Source organism: Schistocerca americana, chromosome 1 (genome assembly GCF_021461395.2).
Source record: "Schistocerca americana isolate TAMUIC-IGC-003095 chromosome 1, iqSchAmer2.1, whole genome shotgun sequence".
Classification (NCBI taxonomy): domain Eukaryota; kingdom Metazoa; phylum Arthropoda; class Insecta; order Orthoptera; family Acrididae; genus Schistocerca; species Schistocerca americana.
Genome location: NC_060119.1, coordinates 105182749 through 105204797, shown reverse-complemented (window position 1 = coordinate 105204797; position 22049 = coordinate 105182749). Strand labels below are relative to the sequence as shown.

The 22049-nt window shown below is 41.3% G+C and overlaps 1 protein-coding gene across 2 annotated transcripts in view; it reads left to right on the top strand.

Annotated features, from left to right (window-relative positions):
* Positions 1-22049, top strand: part of LOC124549316 (GTP-binding protein 1) — a 152985-nt gene that overhangs the window by 49528 nt on the left and 81408 nt on the right. For both annotated transcript variants that reach the window (XM_047125236.1, XM_047125237.1), the window contains exon 5: positions 20012-20190. In XM_047125236.1, coding sequence (XP_046981192.1) covers positions 20012-20190 — 179 coding nt within the window. The remainder of the gene's footprint in view (positions 1-20011; positions 20191-22049) is intronic.

Here is a 22049-nt window from a genome sequence, read left to right as displayed (position 1 = left end):
ATTTGTATGAAGCATATAACATGAAATATGGAACAATAATTGAACTGTGAGCAACAGCCAATGAAAAGTCACAGCAGGAAAGCCAATCAAAAAGCGCGCTGCTTAAATGCTAATTTCCAGATTGGAAATTGTGTTACGACAATATTGCATTTCTAGGCAACACAGCATTGAAGATTTAACACAAACTCAACATCCTTTGTATGATTTGTTCTACTTAAATATCATTTAAAACTATATTGGCAGTAAGTCTTAACAGGCTGCTATTACATCATATGAAATAGCAACATTAGAATGTTTTGCGTAACCACGCTGTTAGAGACATCATGTTGCCAAACTGAATTATGTAATACCCAGGTTCACACCCTGCTGCAATCTTTTTTCCTTATTTCATATTTTTGGAAAATGTTCTGGGACTTTCTTATTAGAAATTGGTACAATTACAACATTGCTTCCCACTAATATTTGCTTTTTATATTACGATTGTGTCAGAAACTCCTGGGCATCTATGAAGTCACCTTGAAGGCTCACAATGATCTCATTATGTAAATGCTGTGTGACAAACAAAGAGGCATCCTTTACATGTAAAGGTTCCTAGAACTTTATTGGGGCTGGATTATGATATGCAAGCTTATCTACTGGTAACAGGCACACACATGAGGGCTCATGACATTGCTTCACAAGCAAATGTTATAAAGTTTGTGATGCACTGAATCAAAAAATTGCTTATTCTCCTTCTCTATAGAGTTAGTATGTTTGCTACCCATTCATGTTGAAGCAGGTATATGGTTTTAGAGGAACTTTGGAATGTAGATAATCTAAACCCTGAATTAACACAAAGGCTGTCTTTTATTCTGAAGCAAACAACTGTTACCATGGGATGGCCAGCATGACTACTGTTCCCATGTGATGGATAATGTGACTAAAATGTCATATGTGGAAGTTAAGCATCAGGCAAGTGCACGAGTGGCTGAAACTCCTGAGCAGACTTATGCTTGACATCAGCAGAATACTAAATGCATTGCATCTCAGCATGTTTCTGAGACCACTGAAAATGGGGCTTCTTGGCGTCAGGTGAATACAGCATGCATAGCATCTGTGTGTGCCACTGAAACAGTCAAGGAAGCAGCTTCACACTGACACACTGTTGCTCAGTGACAAGTTGAACATCGGCAAATATTTGCGATGAATACCTGGGGTTTTGTATTAAAAAAAAAAAAATGATTTTGACCATAATCCAACATTGGATTACAGTGACCACAGGCTCATAAAAATTGACAGTATGAACAAGGCATGCAGATTTTGTGGGACCTTGAAATGGAAGTAGGAAACAGTGGGAATGTGTTGTTCTGGGGGCAAGGTATCTGTTCCTGCATTAGAAGAGCTGGTGGATCCTTTAAAGGAATTATTTTCTGGATAGACTGATGAGGCACAGCAGTTCCTAAACTGTACAAAAAATATAATTCATGTTTTCACATGAGCGCCTTTGAGGTCAATAGAATTCTCACTATGCCTGTTTTTTCATTTACCTTTACAGTGCAGGGGCAAGAGCACCATAAAATCGGGTCGCTTTTCCCTCTGTCCAATGGTGAAGCACAATTTTTGCTAGTTTATTTTATCGGGATGACAAGCAGGAGACTGAAATTCTGTGTCAAATTATTCAGGGAGTTGAACAGGTGACTGGACTGAAAATTCAGAAAGTTCTACAAAATCACAATGTATTGGTACAGCTCTGGAGAACATGCCTGACGAGAGCTGCAAGTTGGTGATCCATGTGCCAAGCGGGCAGCGCACATGCTGCTACAGCACAATGGCCGTGACCAATGTCACAGCTATGGTCACGGATGATAACCCAACTGCCCTGGGGACATTGTCCTGCGCAAGCATGACAACTCCATCACCAGGATCACGAGCACGATGACTCTGTCACCAGGATCATTGATATGCACCACTATTGTGATGCCCTGTTTTGGAATGGCCAGGAAGGGATTAAAATGCAGAAGCTGGTGACAGGGCAAGATTTAGGTGAAAGAACAGTGCTTCATGTATTCCATTGAGTGGCAAAAGCGTGACTTGCTCCATGTGCACTTGCTTCTTGGTTAAAGCAGAAATTGTGACTGAAATAAATGTATGATGTGACATTACCAGAGTTGCCTGACCCCAATGTGGACAAAAAGCTATAGGACACAGTCACTAAGAGCCTATGCTCCACGGTCCTTGCAGAGCATTGAAACCTGTGCCGCCAGCCATGAAGGACAAGAAATTCACCAAAAAGTATTCTGGGCCACTTTTAAAAGAGACCCAAATGAACGACAATGTATGGTTCAAATGGCTCTGAACACTATGGGACTTAACATCTGTGGTCATCAGTCCCCTAGAACTTAGAACTAATTAAAACTAACTAACCTAAGGACATCACACACATCCATGCTCGAGGCAGGATAGAGGTATGGCACAAGAAGTTGTACTGGACAGCAGCTGCATCATTCCGTGCTCACCTCTCCTTTCCATTATATTTATTGCTCACATTAATGTAGAGATTTGTAACTTGGTTAAGGCAATTAAATATATTTGCAAATACATAAACAGAGGCAGTGACCAGGCAATATTTATTGTGCAACAGCAGGAGTGTTCTAATATTGATCCAAGAGACGATGTGCGGATGTTTACAGCAGATCGATTTGTGAACGGCAACAAAGCTGCATGGTGGGCTTGCTGTTTCACGAGAAGCACCCGACATGACACATCTAGTGGCGCACCTTCCTAACAGTAAGTGTGCGTACTTCATGGAGACAGTTTGCACAATTGAATAGCGACACTGCCCACTACTACCCTCACCACATTTTTCCATGTATGCCAGATGGACGACTTTGGCAGAACTTTACTGTATGCCTATGTGCCAAAATATCACACATGGAAAGTGTCACAGAAAGAATGGAAAAGTCATGTGCAGGACACCCTGGTTGAGGGCTGGCAAGCTGTGAAGGTGTCTGAGGCCCTGGGTAGAATTTACACCACACCTGTAATACACTTTGAGTGTTATTGTGTATAGTTGCTTCTGACCCGCATCTGGGCCCCTATCAGTTTTCAGACCCTGTAAACAGTTGACAGAGATGGAAAAGCCATGTTTGAGGAAGCATATGAGGCGATAGGAGTTTTGGAAGATGACGCTACAATGGAGGACACCATATTGTGCTGGTCACCAGCGAAGTTGAGAGAGCTCTTTGCTGTCATGTTGAACACCTGTGGACTCTTGAACCTGAATACATTTTGGAATAAATATAAAACATTATCCGAAGAAATTGAGCATTATTACCAAGGTTCAGCACAGTCCAGTTTTGACATATTTTAATGAAGTGCTGAAGCTTATTGAGGACAAAGTTTTCTTGGTGGTGGGAAAACAGCTGTCTGATTTCAGCATGCCTACACTACAATGGGCGGGAGGGCTGTCCACTGATTTGGTCAGGGAACTCATAGTTATGACACAGCAGCCTTGGAGGCCCAAGTTGCCCAAGCTAATCCCCTCCTATTACCAGAGCAAAGGCACATTTTCAATAAAATTTTGAATAATGTGGAGATCGGATGAGTTCATTTCTTGTGCACACTTGGGGGCAATGGCAAGACATTTCTGTTGAATTTGCAGCTGGCCCAGTTGCTCAAGGACAGGAATGTTGTGCTATTTATTGTGTCCTCTGGGATAGCCACAACCTTGCAGCAGAGGAAGAACTGCCCATTCAGTGTTCAAGCATCCTGTGAACCTTGCGAATGAGGAAACATTCACTTGCAATGTCAGCAAGAGCAGTGGTCGTGCCACTCTGTTTCAGCAGTGCAGATTGATTGCATGGGGTGAATGCTGGATATCACACAAGCATGCGATTGAGGTGCTCGGCTGAAGCTTGCAAGACATCTGCAATAACTGAATGTTGATGGGTGGAGTCATTGTCTTGTTCGCAGGCCACTTCCGACAGGTGCTGCCAGTCATCTAACGAGGCTCTATGGCAGATGAGGTGAACACATGCCTCAAATCATCGCCACTGCAGGTACATGTAGAAAATTTAGAGCTGACAACTTATACTATAACTGCGTGATAGTGATGGAAATGTTACCAATGATGGTGCCACTAAAGCAGAGTCACTAAATACAGTTTTCTGTAATTCCTTCATGAAAGAAGACAAAGTAAATATCCCAGAATTCGAAACCAGAACAGCTGTTAGCATGAGTGGCATAAAAGTAGATATCTTAGGTGTTGTGAAACAACTTAAATCACTTCAGAAAGGAAAGTCTTCTGGTCCAGATGGTATACCAATCGGGTTCCTTTCAGAGTATACAGACACAGTAGTGCCTTTCTTAGCATTCATACACAACTGCTCACTTGGCAGAAGGTCTGTTCCTGAAGACTGGAAAGGTCACACAAATATTCAAGAAAGGAAATAGGAGTAACCCATTGAATTACAGACCCATATCACTGACCTCAATTTGGAATAGGAATTTTGGAGCATGTGCTGTACTTGAACATTATGAATTGCCTTGAAGAAAATGACTTATTGATACATAACCAACACGGATTCAGAAAATACCGTTCTTGTGCAACACAGCTAGCTCTTTATTCCCATGAAGTAATGAGTGCTGTCAACAAAGGATCTCAGATTGATTCCATATTCCTAGATTTCCAGAAGGCTTTTGATACCGTTCCTCACAAGCAACTATTAATCAAATTGCGTACATCTGGAGTATTGTCTCAGTTGTGTGGCTGGATTCGTGATTTCCTCTCAGAGAGGTCACGGTTCATAGTGACAGACAGTAAATCATCGAGTTGAACAGAAGTGATATCTGACGTTCCACAAGGTAGTGTCATAGGTCCTCTGCTGTTCCTGATTTACATAAATGATCTAGATGATAATCTGAGCAGCCCCCTTAGATTGTTTGCAGATGACACTGTAATTTACCATCTAGTAAAATCATTAGATGATCATTTCCAATTACCAAATTATCTAGAGAGAATTTCTATATGATGCGAAAAGTGGCAATTGGCACTAAACAAAGAAAAGTGCGAGGTCATCCACATGGGTACTAAAAGAAATCCGATAAATTTTGGGTATACGATAAATCGCACAAATCTAAGGGCTGTCAATTCGACTAAATACCTAGGAATTACAATTACGAGCAACTTAGATTGGAAAGACCACATAGATAATAGTGTGGGGAAAGCGAGACGAAGACTCCGCTTTTTTGGCAGAACACTTAGAAGATGCGACAAACTCACTAAAGAGACAGCCTACATTACACTTGTCCATCCTCTGCTGGAATATTGCTGTATAGTATGGGATCCTTACTAGTTAGGATTGATGGAGGACATCGAAAAAGTGCAAAGAAGTGCAGCTCGTTTTGTGTTATTGCGCAACAGAGGTGAGAGTGTCACTGATATTATACAAGAATTGGGGTGGCAGTCGCTGAAGCAAAGGCAGTTTTCTACATCTACATGACTACTCTGCAATTCACATTTAAGTGCTTGGCAGAGGGTTCATCGAACCACAATCATACTATCTCTCTACCATTCCACTCCCGAACAGCGCGAGGGAAAAACGAATACCTAAACCTTTCTGTTCGAGCTCTGATTTCTCTTATTTTATTTTGATGATCATTCCTACCTATGTAGGCTGGGCTCAACAAAATATTTTCGCATTCGGAAGAGAAAGTTGGTGACTGAAATTTCGTAAATAGATCTCGCCGCGACGAAAAATGTCTTTACTTTAATGACTTCCTTCCCAACTCGCGTATCATATCTGCCACACACTCTCCCCTATTACGTGATAATACAAAACGAGCGCTGCCCTTTTTTGCACCCTTTTGATGTCCTCCGTCAGTCCCACCTGGTAAGGATCCCACACCGCAGAGCAATATTCTAACAGAGGACGAACGAGTGTAGTGTAAGCTTTGTGGCGAGATCTATTTATGAAATTTCAGTCACCAACTTTCTCTTCTGAATGTGAAAATATTTTGTCGACACCCACCTACATAGAGAGAAATAATCATCATAATAAAATAAGAGAAATCAGAGCTCGAACAGAAGGATTCAGGTGTTCCTTTTTCCCACGTGCCATTTGAGAGAGGAATGGTAGAGAAGTAGTATGAAAATGGTTCGATGAACTGTCTTCCGGACAATTAAGTGTGAATTGCAGAGTAACCATGTAGATGTAGATGTAGATGTTAGGATTAGGACTTGAAATTACAGCGACGACACATGTTTAACGAACAACTTTATTCATAAAGGACCACACAGTAAACAAGGAACGTAACCATGTAGATGTAGATGTAGATGTAGATGTTAGGATTAGGACTTGAAATTACAGCAACGACACATGTTTAACGAACAACTTTATTCATAAAGGACCACACACTCAACAAGGAACACACACAGACAGAGAACACACACTGCTAGGACAACTGTGTACATAACAACATCTGTGGACGCCAACAATATTATGTGGCGGTAAAATTTGAATCTCAACACGCCCCCTCAATTTTTACACACAGGTGTAAATCGATGAACTTGAGTGTGTAAGTTTGTGGTTCTAGGTTCGCAGTCTGAGTCCAACAACACACATCTCATGCTTTGGTGCAGGAAGGGCCTTCGTCAGCATGTCTGCTACCATATCTTCTGTTGACCGATATTCCAGTTTCAGTGGATAATCTTGCAGGGCCTGGCGAATGAAGTGGTACTTTATGTGAATATGTTTTGTCTTTGAGTGGAAAACTGGATTATTTGCTAATTTTCCAGCTGACTGGTTGTCATTGAACAGTACAATGTTTGATAGCTCCACTAAACACAGCTCCTTCACAAAGGTTGATAGGTGAATCGCCTCCTTTGCTGCTTCGGAGATACTCATATACTCAGCCTCAGTTGATGAGAGAGCGACGGTCCTCTGCTTGCGCAAACACCATGAGATTGCTGACTTGCACAAGATGAAGTTGTAACCAGTATACGACTTCCTGTCAGCATCAGAATTTCCACAGTCAGCATCTGCAAAACCGAATATTCCCTCTTTATCCTTGACGTAGGTTAGTTTCTTATCAATTGCTCCCTTGAGGTATGTAAGGATTCGTTTAGCTGCCTACCAGTGAACAAGATTATGGCTGTTGTTGTATTGGCTTAGCTTGTTGACTGCATGGCATATATTAGGGCGAGTGCCAATGGCGATGTACATCAACACTCCGAGCAGTTCCCTGAATGGATACTGAGTCCCATTCACTGTACTTGCAGCTGCAACATTCAGTTTGATCCCGGTCGCCAACGGGGTTCTTAAGGGCTTGCAGTCACCCATTCGGAATTGGTGTAAAACTTCTCTGATGTAGCCACTTTGACACAGCATGAGTTTGTCAACAGACTGATTTATGTCAATGCCCAGGGAGCATTTCACAAGACCAAGATACTTGACGTCGAATCTGGCAGATAACTTGTCCTGGATCTGCCTTGTTCTTTCCGGGTCTGATGACGCAATTACGATGTTGTCAACATAAGTGAGCAGGAAGACTTGAGAATTTCCCATACTGTCCACATATACACAAGGATCTGCACTAGTGGGCTGCAATCAGATTGACATCAATGTGGCATTTAATTTGGCATGCCACTGTCTGCCAGCGTGGCGCAATCCGTAGATGGCTATCGTAAGCTTGCACACTTTGTCACCAGATTTTAACTTCTGGAGCATATCATCTGCCTTTTTGGCTATGTGATGGTCCTCCTCTACATCTCTCATCTTCTGTAAGAACTTGGCTAATGAGTCTGGCTGTTCCATGAAGATTTCAGTATCAACTTCACCTTTGAGGAATGCAGTGGAGATATCCAGCTGTGAGACATGCAAGTTAAACTTCACTGCTAGAGCCATGAGGAGTCTGACTGATTCGATTCTTGCAACTGGAGGGAATGTTTCCACAAGGTCAACTCCAGGTCTTTGGTTGAATCCTCATGCAACTATTCTGGCCTTTCTTTGTAGCAGGATCCATAACTGCCGCTTGTGTTTCTGAAGACAGTTCTGCAGTCAATTATTTTTCTGTTTGCTTGTCTGTCCATGATGTCCGAGGTTTCATTCTTGACTAGCGATTTGACTTCATTGTATATAGCGCTAAACCGTTCTTGACTATCTGGACCGTTCAATGCATCCTCAACATTGATTTTTGTTGCTTTAGCAGCAAAGTTGATGTCATGACTTGAAACATCTGGTGCAAGCTGTGGAGCAAGTGTGACACTTGAGGAATTGCTGTCCTCTTCATATGACAGGTTAACATTTGAAATGATATCATGTGGTAGCGAGGTGACTTCTTCTTCTTCAAAACCGTAAAGTGGTTCTTCATCAGAGAATGATTCTGACTCACAGCTTCTGTTGTCACTCAAATCTCATGGTGAAAGGTCCATGCAGATGCTTCTTCTTTGGAAATGATGATGTTCATTTGCAGAGAGGTCTACATAGGTTTGCTTGGGTTCAAAACTGTTATGATCAAGGAACCTGACATCTCATGATGTGCGTATCTTGTGGTCTTTTGTCACACACACACAATAGATACTTGAACAGTCTGAGTAGCCTACAAAGATTCCTTGCTTGCCTCTCAGATCAAACTTCCCCTTATTTGGCGATTTGTCCAGTATGATGACACTTTCACCGAATACACGAAGGTGTGACCGGTCTGGTTTCTTCTTCATCCACTTTTCATATGGAGTTCCACCTTAAAGTCCTTTGGTTAGGCAGCGATTTCGGATTTGGTTGGCTGTGTTAATAGCTTCGGCCCAAAGTGATGGTGGCTGTCCAGACTCCAGCATCATGCAGCGAGCCACTTTAACCAAGGATCGGTTCTGTCATTCAGTAACACCATTCTGTTGTGGTGTATAAGGAACTGTTTGACGTCGCTGTATTCCTGCCGCTTGGATGATGGAGTCCATCCTTTCGTTGCAGTATTCCTTGCCGTTATCTGACTGGAAAGATTTTATTTTACATCCAGTCTGATTTTCAGCAAAGTTCTTGAATTCAACAAATCTGTCCACAACTTCCCCCTTGTGTCGAAGAAAGTAGACTTGACACCATCTGCTGTGGTCATTCATGAAGGTTACAAAATATCTTTCACCACCTAGAGATTTTTCTCTCATTGGCTCACAGACATGTGAATGTACTAACTCCAGAAGGTCACTTTTGTTTTCATCCCGCCTGGTGAAGGGGATGGATGTGATCTTTCCTTCGAGACATGTAGTGCACTTGGTGAAGTCTGCATCAATGAATTTTAAGCCTGTCACATACTCTTCCTTGAGCATTCTAATCATATCTCCAGAGTTCAAGTGTCCTAATCAAGCATGCCAGATATGCGTGTCACTTTTCGTAATTTTTGTCTCGGCAGCTGTACAGGCCTTTGGGCTGTTTTCATGCGAGTAAAACAGGTTACCAACTCTGTTTGCAATCACCTTAACCTTATCGTTAGTGTCCCTTATAACTGCACGATTTTTCTCAAAGGTTACAGTTTGATTGCTGTCCACAACCTTTGCAACTGAGATTAGATTGGTTCCGAGTTTTGGTACATACAAAGTGTTTTTGAGCGTAATGGAGTTGGTATCACTGGCTGAGATTTTGATGCGTATGTCACCTTCAGCTGTCACTTGCATAGCACTGTTGTCTGCAAGCGTTAAACTTTCTTGTGCTTTGGTTATGCTTGTGAACACTTTCGGGTCGTTACACATGAGTGATGTGCAACCACTGTCTATACACCACAAAATGTTTGGTTCACGAGCTTTCGGAGCATGTTCATTAATGGAAAAACAGTAATGACCTTCATCAACTTTATTTGCAGCTTGCGCAAGTAGCTTCATTTTGAAGAAACACTCTTCTTCTTTGTGGCCTTTCTTGTTGCAACCGAGCGAGGTGGCGCAGTGGTTAGACACTGGACTCGCATTCGGGAGGACGACGGTTCAATCCCGCGTCCGGCCTTCCTGATTTAGGTTTTCCGTGATTTCCCTAAATCGCTCCAGGCAAATGCTGGGATGGTTCCTTTCACAGGGCACGGCCGACTTCCTTCCCCGTCCTTCCCTAATCCGATGAGACCGATGACCTCGCTGTCTGGTCTCCTTCCACAAACCAACCAACCAATCTTGTTGCAAAAACTGCACCTGAATGATGATTTTTCCCGCCTTTTCTTCTGTTTTGATTTTTGCTCTGATTTGGCACAGTCACTTTATGTACCTTTTGATTTGTTTATGAAATGTTTAGGCCTGACCAGTTTGACAAACATCACAGCACTTGCATTTTCACTGTCTTTCTGAACTCTCGTGTTGTTTTCATCCAAGATTTTCACTTTTAGTGTCTCAACATCGGGTAGGTTATCACGAGATTCGATTGCACACCTAAAATTATCATAACTATCTGGCAAACTATAGAGCAGCATTATCGACAATAAATCACTGTTTATATTGATGTCCATTGCTTGTAATTTGTCCACTGCATCAAAGAATTCATTAAGATGCTGTGTTACATCATCACTAGGTTGCATCTTGTGAAGAGTAAGTAGCGTTGTTTGGCGAGCAGATCCTTTGGATGCATAAATTGATTCAAGTTTGAGCCATACCTGACGCGATGTGCTGCAGTTCTTCACTTGCTTCAGTTCCATGGGGCTGATGGATAGAATGAGGTCTGCATTCGCCCTCCTGTCTGCAGCTAACCACACTTTGTACGCGGCTTGTGCAGCAGCGAGTGCGGTGCCTTCACCAGTCACTTCAGGTTGCGGTATGTCTCCAGATACATACCCCCACATGTCGTTCTTGATGAGTAGTGCTTCGACTTGAATTCTCCTTGTGTCATAGTTATCGCATGATAACGTTTCCACTCGAACTCTGTGTGCAGCAGCCATGTGCGCTATATTAGTCGCGTTAACGGACTCAGTTTATTCCCGCACTTCAGCTTACGAATTTCTGTTTTCGTGTAAACGAAGAGTATCGCTTTTACCTATCGCGTGATCTGGGCCTGTAACCTGTTAGGATTAGGACTTGAAATTACAGCAACAACACGTGTTTAACGAACAACTTTATTCATAAAGGAACACACAGACAGAGAACGCACACAGACAGAGAACACACACAGACAGAGAACATACACTGGTAGGACAACTGTGTACATAACAATGTCTGTGGACACCAACGATATTATGTGGCAGTAAAATTTGAATCTCAACAGTAGATGTAGATGAGACAATGACCAAGAGTCGAGATTGGTGAGGGCAGCATGGCAATGGATGCGGAAGACTTAACAAAATCTGAAAGCCTTTTCTACAATGTTGTAAAGTCAGAAGATAATCTAATTAACGAGGTTTTCCAAGCTTACATGAAAACTTGAACAATGAGGAGTGGTTATGTGAAAGAGTTATCTTGCCGCCTAAGAATGAATTGGTGGGAAACATCCATAAAAAAATTAATGCTCAGGTACATGGTGAGGTGACCACCTATACATCAATCGATACAGTGATGACAAGAGATGATGCAACTTCAACTCATTAGAGCTGTCGAGGGTGCCATCCTACAAGTTGGAGCTAAAGGTGGGTGTGCATGTGTTATTGATGCATATCCTGGATGCACCATAATTGTGCAGTGGCACCAAGTTGTGTGTCACGGACCTGAGAAGGCATATCGTACAGGCCTCTATCATCACCAGCGGAGCCAAGGGAGAGAGAGTATTAATACCATGAATTCCCATTATCCCAACAAGCTTGCCATTCCAGTTTAAACACCTGCAGTTCCCAATGACAGTAGCCATTTTGATCCCTGTAAATAAGAGTCAGGGACAATCTTTAAAAGTGGCCGGTATTCATCTGGGCGCCCCATGTTTCTGGCACGGACAGCTCTACATTGGCTGCTCACATGTATCGATAGCTCAAGATCTGTACATATTCAAGGAAGGCAAGAAGTCTTGGAATGTTGTTTACAGAGACTTATTGCAGTAGATCCTGGCTCCCCATACATACCAAGATAATTATGATATTTTCCGTGCTAGACATTTCACAGATGGTCATGCAGTTATTTGCCCCCTTTCTTGGCACATTTTGTACTTTGCTACTCAATCAAGTACAAATTTTTGCTTAAGTCAATGAATGAATTTTGAGGGACCAGTTTTCTGCAACCATTTTGCTGGACCGCAAGTAGCTGATGTCGCAGTACCTACAAGAGAACTTTTTTGATAGTGCATATATGTGGGTAGCGAGTTTCAGCATTAACATTTTCTTACAGCTGACTGTTTATCCGTGGGTTACATTGTAGGTTGCAGCTAGTTTCATCATAAAGCAAAGGAAGTCAAAGTGTCACTTCTCTCACTATTGATTTAAGCAAACCACTTGACTCAGTGTTACATGACGAAAACATCAAAATGTTAAAATACTGTGGTACTGAGGGTAAATCAGCCAGTTTATTCAAATCTTATTTAAGCAGTAGGTTGCAGCTTGTATATGCAAATAAGCTGGAATCTGCATTATTCCCAGTTAAAAGAGGGGTACCCCCAAGACTCTACTCTTGGACCTTTCCTTTTCATTGTCTACATTAATGACTTTCTGAATTATGTACTCTGCAAGAAAAACTTGTGCAGCAAAGACAATTGACCAAGCATCCTATTGGTTCAAGGCAAATGGATTCCTGCTGAATGAAAACAAAACACAGCAGATGGTCTGTAGTCTTAGAGACAAGCTTCTGTCAGACGATCCAAGTTATGTCAAATTTTTGGGGGTATACATTGATGATAAATTATCTTGGGGTAAACATGTACAATATATTAGTGGTAAATTGTCTAGAGTTATTTACCTGTTAAGGCGACTTATGGATTGTGTTCCTGAAAAATATGTTAGAACATCCTATTTTTCATTCTTTCAGAGTATAATAACATATGGAATTATTTTGTGGGGGAACTCTAGCTGTGTACATGACATATTAATACTGCAAAAAAAAGCTATTAGGATAATTACTGGTTCTGCATATAAGGCACACTGTAAACCATTGTTCTGTGAACAGAAAATCATGACTGTTATAAACTTGTACATATACTATGTTCTAATTTATACGAAGAAGAAATTACCAGAAACAAAAACCAGAGAAAATGTACACAGCCACAATACAAGAAGGAATAGGTGCCTCTATATTCCTTACCACAGGTTGTCAAAGTCACTCAACAGCTACGAAATCATGGGGTACAAATTATTTAATAAACTTCCTCAATCTGTTCAAGAATTACCTGAACAATTATTCAAACAAACAATTCATGACTGGCTAGTCCTCCACCCATTCTATGACATAAGAGAATTTATCAACTGTAATATAATACTATAATGTTAACAAGAAACCTGTTGTTTCTTTCAAACTATTAATTGTATTTTAGTATGTATATGACGTTGTCTATTGCTGTAATGGCCGAATGACAATAAAATTATTATTATTATTATTATATATAAAAACAAAGATGAGGTGACTTACCGAACAAAAGTGCTGGCAGGTCGATAGACACACAAACAAACACAAACATACACACAAAATTCAAGCTTTCGCAACAAACTGTTGCCTCATCAGGAAAGAGGGAAGGAGAGGGGAAGACGAAAGGAAGTGGGTATTAAGGGAGAGGGTAAGGAGTCATTCCAATCCCGGGAGCGGAAAGACTTACCTTAGGGGGAAAAAAGGACAGGTATACACTCGCACACACCTTAATTTTGTGTGTATGTTTGTGTGTCTATCGACCTGCCAGCGCTTTTGTTCGGTAAGTCACCTCATCTTTGTTTTTATATATAATTTTTCCCACGTGGAATGTTTCCTTCCATTATATTGATATTATTATTATTATTATTATTATTATTATTATTATTATTATTATTATACTGTATGCTGACGATACGATGCTAGTAACCGCTGGAGAGAATTTACTAAGTGCACCAGATAACAACAGATAAATTATGTAAATGAGTGGTCACTGATGTCATGCCAATCAGCTATACGTAAACCAGACAAAAACAGGAGAAATAATTTTTAATCTTGAGGTAACTAAAATTTAAAATAAAACAGTGAAACTGATCTCAGACCAGAAACTCTCTTGTGACACATCAAATGTCTGTGCAGTAAACTAGCCCATGTACTTCTTTTATTGTATAAGTTAAGAAATAGTGTGAGTAGACAGTTGTTACTCCAGTCGTACTTCACTCTCTTCTGTTTTCATTTGCAGTATGGAACATTGCTTTTGGGTAATTCCACAGGACCTAAATGTATTTTCAGGTGCCAGAAGAAAGCAAAATGAGTCGGCATTATAAAGGTGCTTAGCCTCTGTTTATACAGGGTGATCAGAAACAGTCTAAAAAGCTTGAAAGGGTGTTGCAGGGGAGGTTATGGGAAAAAATAGTTTAAAAAAATTGATATGTTGCACCATTACTGAGTCTATTTACCATTGAAGTTACGAATCAAGTTGATGCACATGCAAATTCAAGTAGTCTCCCAGAGACAGTGTTGCCAAACTTGTTCCACATTTGGTTTCCTCAAACCGAATGAACATAGCTGTTGCTCACCTAGCTTAAATTTATCACTTCCAAATAAGGCACATTTTAACTCAAAATGAGTGTTTCAACAAGTGTTAACTCACAAGTCCACATCTGTGCATCACTGATCTTAGCGCACACAATGCTTGCGTTTGCATACTCAATGACCAGATTGGCTAACTTCAATTCTAAATAACTTGCAAATGATGCAATGTTTCGAATTTGTTTGTTAACAGTTATTTCTCAGCATGTGACACAAGATGTTCGTGTACACAGTACCAGAAACAGCCACTTGGTTGATTTTCCTTCCTTGCTATAGTCCATAATAACTACAAGTACTTCAGCACAAAATTTTTCAATAAGTTGCCACACTCAGTTTGTGCAGTACCACTAAATAAATGAATTTTATTCAATTGAAGAATTCCTAAAAATTGTTGTAATAATATATTATGAAAAGGAAAGTTGCCACTCACTATATAGCGGAGATGCCGAGTCACAGATAGGAACAACAAAAAGACTGTCACAAATAAGCTTTCAGCCTGTATGGCCTTCATCAAAAATAGATCTCTCTCTCTCTCTCTCTCACACACACACACACACACACACACACACACAGTGTTTGCTAAAGTTATCGAGAAGGTTGTATATACAAGGTTACTGGAGCATTTAAATTCACATAATTTGTTGTCAAATGTTCAATTTGGTTTTAGAAATGGTTTAACAACTGAAAATGCTATATTCTCTTTTCTCTGTGAGGTTTTGGACGGATTAAATAAAAGGTTGCGAACGCTAGGTGTTTTCTTTGATTTAACGAAGGCTTTTGACTGTGTTGACCACAAAATATTACTGCAGAAGTTGGACCATTATGGAGTAAGGGAAGTAGCTTACAATTGGTTCTCCTCTTACTTTAAGAACAGAAAGCAGAAGGTAATTCTCTGCAATATTGAGAGTGGTAGCGATGTTCAGTCCCAATGGGGCACTGTTAAGTGGGGCATTCCCCAAGGGTCGGTGCTGGGGCCACTGCTGTTTCTTATTTATATAAATGATATGCCTTCTAGTATTACAGGTGATTCAAAAATATTTCTGTTTGCTGATGACACCAGCTTGATAGTGAAGTATCTTGTGTGTAATATTGAAACAGTATCAAATAATGTAGTTCATGAAATAAGTTTGTGGCTTGTGGAAAATAATTTGATGCTAAATCACAGTAAGACTCAGTTATTTCAGTTTCTAACTCACAATTCAACAAGAACCGATATTTTGATCAGACAGAATGGGCATATTATAAGCGAGACGGAACAGTTCAAGTTCCTAGGCGTTGGGATAGATAGTAATTTGTTGTGGAAAGCCCATGTCCAGGATCTTGTTCAGAAACTAAATGCTGCTTTATTTACCATTAGAACAGTATCTGAAATAAGTGACACTTCAACACGAAAAGTAGTCTACTTCGCATATTTTCATACGCTTATGTCGTATGGTATTGTTTTTTGGGGTAATTCTTTTGATTTAAAAAGGGTATTTTTGGCTCAAAAACGGGCTGTTTGAGCTATATGTGGTGTAAGTTCGAGAACCTCTTGTCGACCCCTATTCAATAGTCTGGGAATTCTGACATTGCCCTCACAGCATATATTTTCTTTAATGTCGTTTGTTGTTAGCAATATTACCCTATTCTCAAGAGTTAGCAGCTTTCACCCAGTTAATACTAGGCAGAAATCCAATCTGCATTTGGAATGCAGTTCCTTGCCTCTTGCACAGGAAGGAGTGCAGTATTCTGCTGCATCCATTTTCAATAAGCTACCACAAGAACTCAAAAATCTTAGCAGTAGCCCAAACTCTTTTAAGTCTAAACTGAAGAGTTTCCTCATGACTCACTCCTTCTATTCTGTCGAGGAGCTCCTGGAAGAGCTAAAAAATTAAGCAAATTCCAGTGCTACATTGTTGATTTTCTTTATTTAAACTTACGACTTGTCACCTGAATATGTTTTTTTTTTTAATATTTCATTTTATCTGTTTCTAAAGTCGTGTTATAATTTCATGTATTGACTCGTTCCATGACCATGGAGACTTCTCCTTAATTTGGTCCCACGGAACAATAAATAAATAAACCACACACACACACATACACACACACACACACACACACACACACACACACACACACACACACGACTGCAGTCGCTGGCAACTGAACCACACTGCTACACTGCAGTGTGTGCGTGTGTGTGTGTGTGTGTGTGTGTGTGTGGGTGTGGGGGGGGGGGGGGGGGAGGGGCGAGGGGGGGGTGTATTTTTGTTGTGCCTATCTGTGACTCGGGATCTGCGCTATATGGTGACTGGCATCTTTCCTTTTCACAATAATGTTACATTCCATTCTAGATTTTCCGTTGTTTAGTTATAATAATATATGTTTTTTCTAAGTTATAAGGAAAAGGTTTTAACTGTTAAATAAGCTTGTTATTTTCTGCAAATGTAGTCGATTATTGTATAAAACTAGATTCCACTGTAAATATTGACAAAACCAATTCTGTGATAAATACTGAAAGGTGAGTAAGGATACTATTCTATTCTATGACTTTGATCCTAGTATAATGCGTATAATACAAAAATTACCAAGGACATAAGTACCGAGTTTGTTTAGTATATCAAATACTGTAATGTTTTTCTCATATTTTTGCAACATACTGGGTTTTTATTTGTTATAGGTACATAGTGAATATATATAATTTAACAGTAAGGCATCTTTGCTTTGTTGCGTTGCCATGAAATTAAAAGAAATGGAGTAATATCACAATAAAGTAGAACAACCAGTTATAACTAAAATAAAGGATAGGTTTCTATATTGTCATTATTTCGTTGCATAATTTTAAGAAAATTACTGGGTCATTAATGTGTTATAAACTATTCTATATAGTGTGATTCTTGAGTTTCTCCCGGCATATTTGATAATCAAAATATCCACGGGTCTGCTGCCGGTTTACAGTGTCCAACGGGCACAATATTTGGGCGATCATACATGTCGCCATCATCAGGTGAACTGACGGACTGAGCTCCTGTGAATGTGCCGGTACGGAGATCCGTACGCTATGGCTGCTCAGGGGGAACTGGGTTCGGTCGCCGCGGCGGCCGATTTAAATACTCTGTGCCCGCGAAATACTCTTTGCCCGCGGCGCGCTCCCTCCGCTGTCCGCGCTCTGCGCCACGGTCGCGCGGTGGAACAGATTGCGACGGCGTCTGAAATGACGTCGGTGTGATGGCTCTGTCCGCCGTGGTAGTCACAACTATACGTTTGCTCAATTTACTCTTGATTAACCCAATCGCTGGTTCCCAAGCCTTGCTAAGATTATAGCCACAGTCGTGAAACTTGTCGTGCGTTGACGAAATCCAAGCCAATGAAGTCAAATATCACCAGTAAAGAGAGGGCGGCCATTCGTGATCTGAGGGAGCACTCTGTTGTCTTACCGGCTGACAAAGGCAATGCTACAGTTGTTGTCTCCCATAAGGACAACACTGATAAGATGCAGAGCCTGCTAATGACGATTCCTACCGAAAGATCAGCGTTGACCCTACAAAGAAGGTGGAGAACAAGATGAGGTCGCTTCTCAAGGACGCAGATTTACCGGAGGGTGACGCTAAGAAATTGTTACCCCAAGGTCCAGTACCGCCTTGACTGTATGGACTCCCGAAGGTTCACAAAGAGGGGGTACCATTACGCCCCATTGTCAACAACATCAGGGCACCTACAGATTTGTTGGCCAAATATCTGTTGGGAATATTAAGTCCTTATGTGGGTAAATGCCCTCATCACATCCGTAATTCCATGCATTTTGTTAAACGCCTTGATAGCTTCAGGTTGAATGAGTCAGATATCATGGTGAGTTTTGATGTTGTTTCCTTGTTTACGAGGGTACCCCTGCGAGAGTCACTAGAACTGATTAGTCAGAAGTTTGACGAGAAGACCACTGAACTTTTTAGGCATGTCCTGACTTCCGCGTATTTTCTTTTCAATGGAGAATACTACGAACAAACGGAGGGAGTCGCAATGGGTAGCCCACTCTCACCGGTGGTAGCAAATTTGTACATGGAGAACTTCGAGGAGGAAGCCCTGTCATCATCCGAATGGAAACCTACTTGCTTTTTCCGTTACGTGGATGACACGTTCATCATCTGGCCACATGGTATGGATAAACTCCTTGACTTCCTTACGCATCTAAACTCCATACACCCCAACATCAAATTCACTATGGAGACTGAAACAGAGGGTAAATTACCTTTCCTTGACGTCTTGGTCAAGAGAAGGGCTGACGGCACCCTAGGTCATGGGGTGTATAGGAAGACAACACACACTGATCTGTATTTGCACGCAGACAGCTGCCACAACCCTTCACAGAGGAATGGGTTACTTAAAACTCTAGTACATAGGGCGCGTACTATCTCTGACGCAGAGTGTCTACCCCAGGAATTGGAACTTCTGAGAACTGTATTTCAAAAAAATGGGTACTCAGAGTGGCAGATTCAACGTGCTCTCCACCCAACCACTACAGCACAACCTGTGGAGGTGGATGAAATCACGAGGGAGGAGGTAGGCACTGCGTTTATTCCATATACAGGTGCACTCTCGGGGAAAATTGCCCACATTTTGAAGAAACACCGGGTCGGAACTGTGTTTTGTCCTCCGAATAAAACTCGTCCACTGGTGGGGAGCGCCAAAGATAACCTCGGTTTGAGGAAGGCCGGCATGTACCAGATTCCGTGTCAATGTGGCAAGTCGTGTATTGGTCAGACGATGCGTACTGTCGAGGATTGATGCCGTGAACACCAGAGGCACACTCGACTGATGTATCCAAGCAAGTCGGCAGTCGCTGAACATTGTTTGTTGGAAAATCACGCTATGGAGTATGACACACGAGGATTCTGGTGCAGACGTCGAGCTACTGGGACAGCGTTGTTAGAGAGGCCATCGAAATTCGCACCAATGATGACCTCATAAACCGTGACTGTGGCTATAATCTTAGTAAGGCTTGGGAGCCAGCGATTGGGTTAATCAAGAGTAAATTGAGCAAACTATAGTTGTGACGACCACGGCGGACAGAGCCATCACACCGACATCATCTCAGACGCCGTCGCAATCTGTTCCACCGCGTGACCGTGGCGCGGGACGCGGACAGCGGAGGGAGCGTGCCGTGGGCGGAGGGTATTTAAATCGGCCCACCGCCGCGACCGAACCCAGTTCCCTCTGAGCAGCCATAGCGTATGGATCTCCGTGCCGGCACATTCACAGGAGCTCATTCTGTCAATTCACCTGATGATGGTGACATGTGCCCGTTGGACACTAGACCGGCAGTACACCCGTGGATATTTTGATATCCTATATAGTGTTCTTGAATGAATTTTCCTTTTGATATAATTAATTTATTGGCAAACATTGTGCAAAACATTACACTGGATAATGTTGTTACCTGTGCCAATGCCATTTGTTTTGTTTACACAGGGTAGCAGTTGTGGGAAACGTCGATGCTGGGAAGTCGACGCTTCTGGGAGTGCTGACACATGGAGAACTGGACAATGGGCGTGGACATGCTCGTCAGAGGCTATTTAGACACAAGCATGAAATGGAATCCGGACGTACGAGCTCAGTTGGAAATGACATATTGGGTTTTGATAGTTTAGGTAGGAGCAAACCATTTGATTGTTATATTTAACATATGTGTGGTCAAATAAATTGACCAGTTTACATATGTATATAAAAACAAAGATGAGGTGACTTACCGAACAAAAGCGCTGGCAGGTCGATAGACACACAAACAAACACAAACATACACACAAAATTCAAGCTTTCGCAACAAACTGTTGCCTCATCAGGAAAGAGGGAAGGAGAGGGGAAGACGAAAGGAAGTGGGTTTTAAAGGAGAGGGTAAGGAGTCATTCCAATCCCGGGAGCGGAAAGACTTACCTTAGGGGGAAAAAAGGACAGGTATACACTCGCACACACGCACATATCCATCCACACATACAGACACAAGCAGACATATTTAAAGACCATATGTCTGCTTGTGTCTGTATGTGTGGATGGATATGTGCGTGTGTGCGAGTGTATACCTGTCCTTTTTTCCCCCTAAGGTAAGTCTTTCCGCTCCCGGGATTGGAATGACTCCTTACCCTCTCCTTTAAAACCCACTTCCTTTCGTCTTCCCCTCTCCTTCCCTCTTTCCTGATGAGGCAACAGTTTGTTGCGAAAGCTTGAATTTTGTGTGTATGTTTGTGTTTGTTTGTGTGTCTATCGACCTGCCAGCGCTTTTGTTCGGTAAGTCACCTCATCTTTGTTTTTATATATAATTTTTCCCACGTGGAATGTTTCCTTCCATTATATTGATATCATTAGTTTACATATGTATTATTTTATATTTCTGCTATCATTTTTAAAATAAGTTTTTTTTCTATAATTTGTAAATTATGGCTTTTTAAATGAATAAAATAGTTTTTAATAGTACCTGGATCTGTTCCCTTTATTCATTTGAAACGTTGTCGCTGGCCTGTAATATGCCACTAAAATTGATAAATGCATTAGACATTCGAAATTCTGAAGCAGTACTCACAATTTGTTTCCAGTGCTGCACTTGCTTTTTGTCATAAAATAACTTTTATGTCTTGTTACCTATAATTTTTAAGCCTTACTAAGGTTACCTACTATTTAATCCTGTTGTTGTTATGCCTAAAATGTGTTGGACTTGCTCCTGAGTTGATTTGGTGCTTCACTACTGTGTGTTTGTGTACCACTGGCATGCATAGTTCGGTGTTTATAGTGTAATATTAGTAGTTTGTATGTATGTTGTTTTGTTTTCTAATTACTGGGAGCCAAATGGCATTTCCAGCTGTCTAGTGGATTTTTTGTTGTATTTTGTTTTTGGTTTTCTTTCAAAATGTGGTGATCTTTTGTTGTTAACATGGGATGCGGGTATACATCACTTAAATTGGGTATGGTTGTGAGGGAGGGGCAAGTGTTGCCAGACGGAGCAACTGGTATTGGTTTTTGTTGTGAGAGTTTGTGTGTGTGTAGTGTGTGTGTGTGTGTGTGTGTGTGTGTGTGTGTGTGTGTGTGTGTGTGTGTGTTTTCATTAACTTTTTTCATGAACACAATAATTTTCTTATATTGTTACGAACTTCATCTGATGCTTTTCTTCGTACCCTGTTCTATGCTAGTTTGTTCATAATATACTTAATTAAGTGAACATGGAATGGCAGGTGTTGTTCTCCCAACTTCTCAACTTCTTAAGCGTACTTTGTAATGTGTTTTGATAATGTCACCTGTAACATTCAGATACACTGATCTGTAATTTTGACGTCTATCTGCAGAGATATTGTGGGACTGAAACTTCCTGGAAGATTAAAACTGTGTGTCCGACCGAGACTCGAACTCAGGACCTTTGCCTTTCGCGGGCAAGTGCTCTACCACTGTTACTGGGACTGTTACTCCACCTTTTCCAGCTTGTGATAATCATTACATACCCGCAGAACACTACAGTCAACAT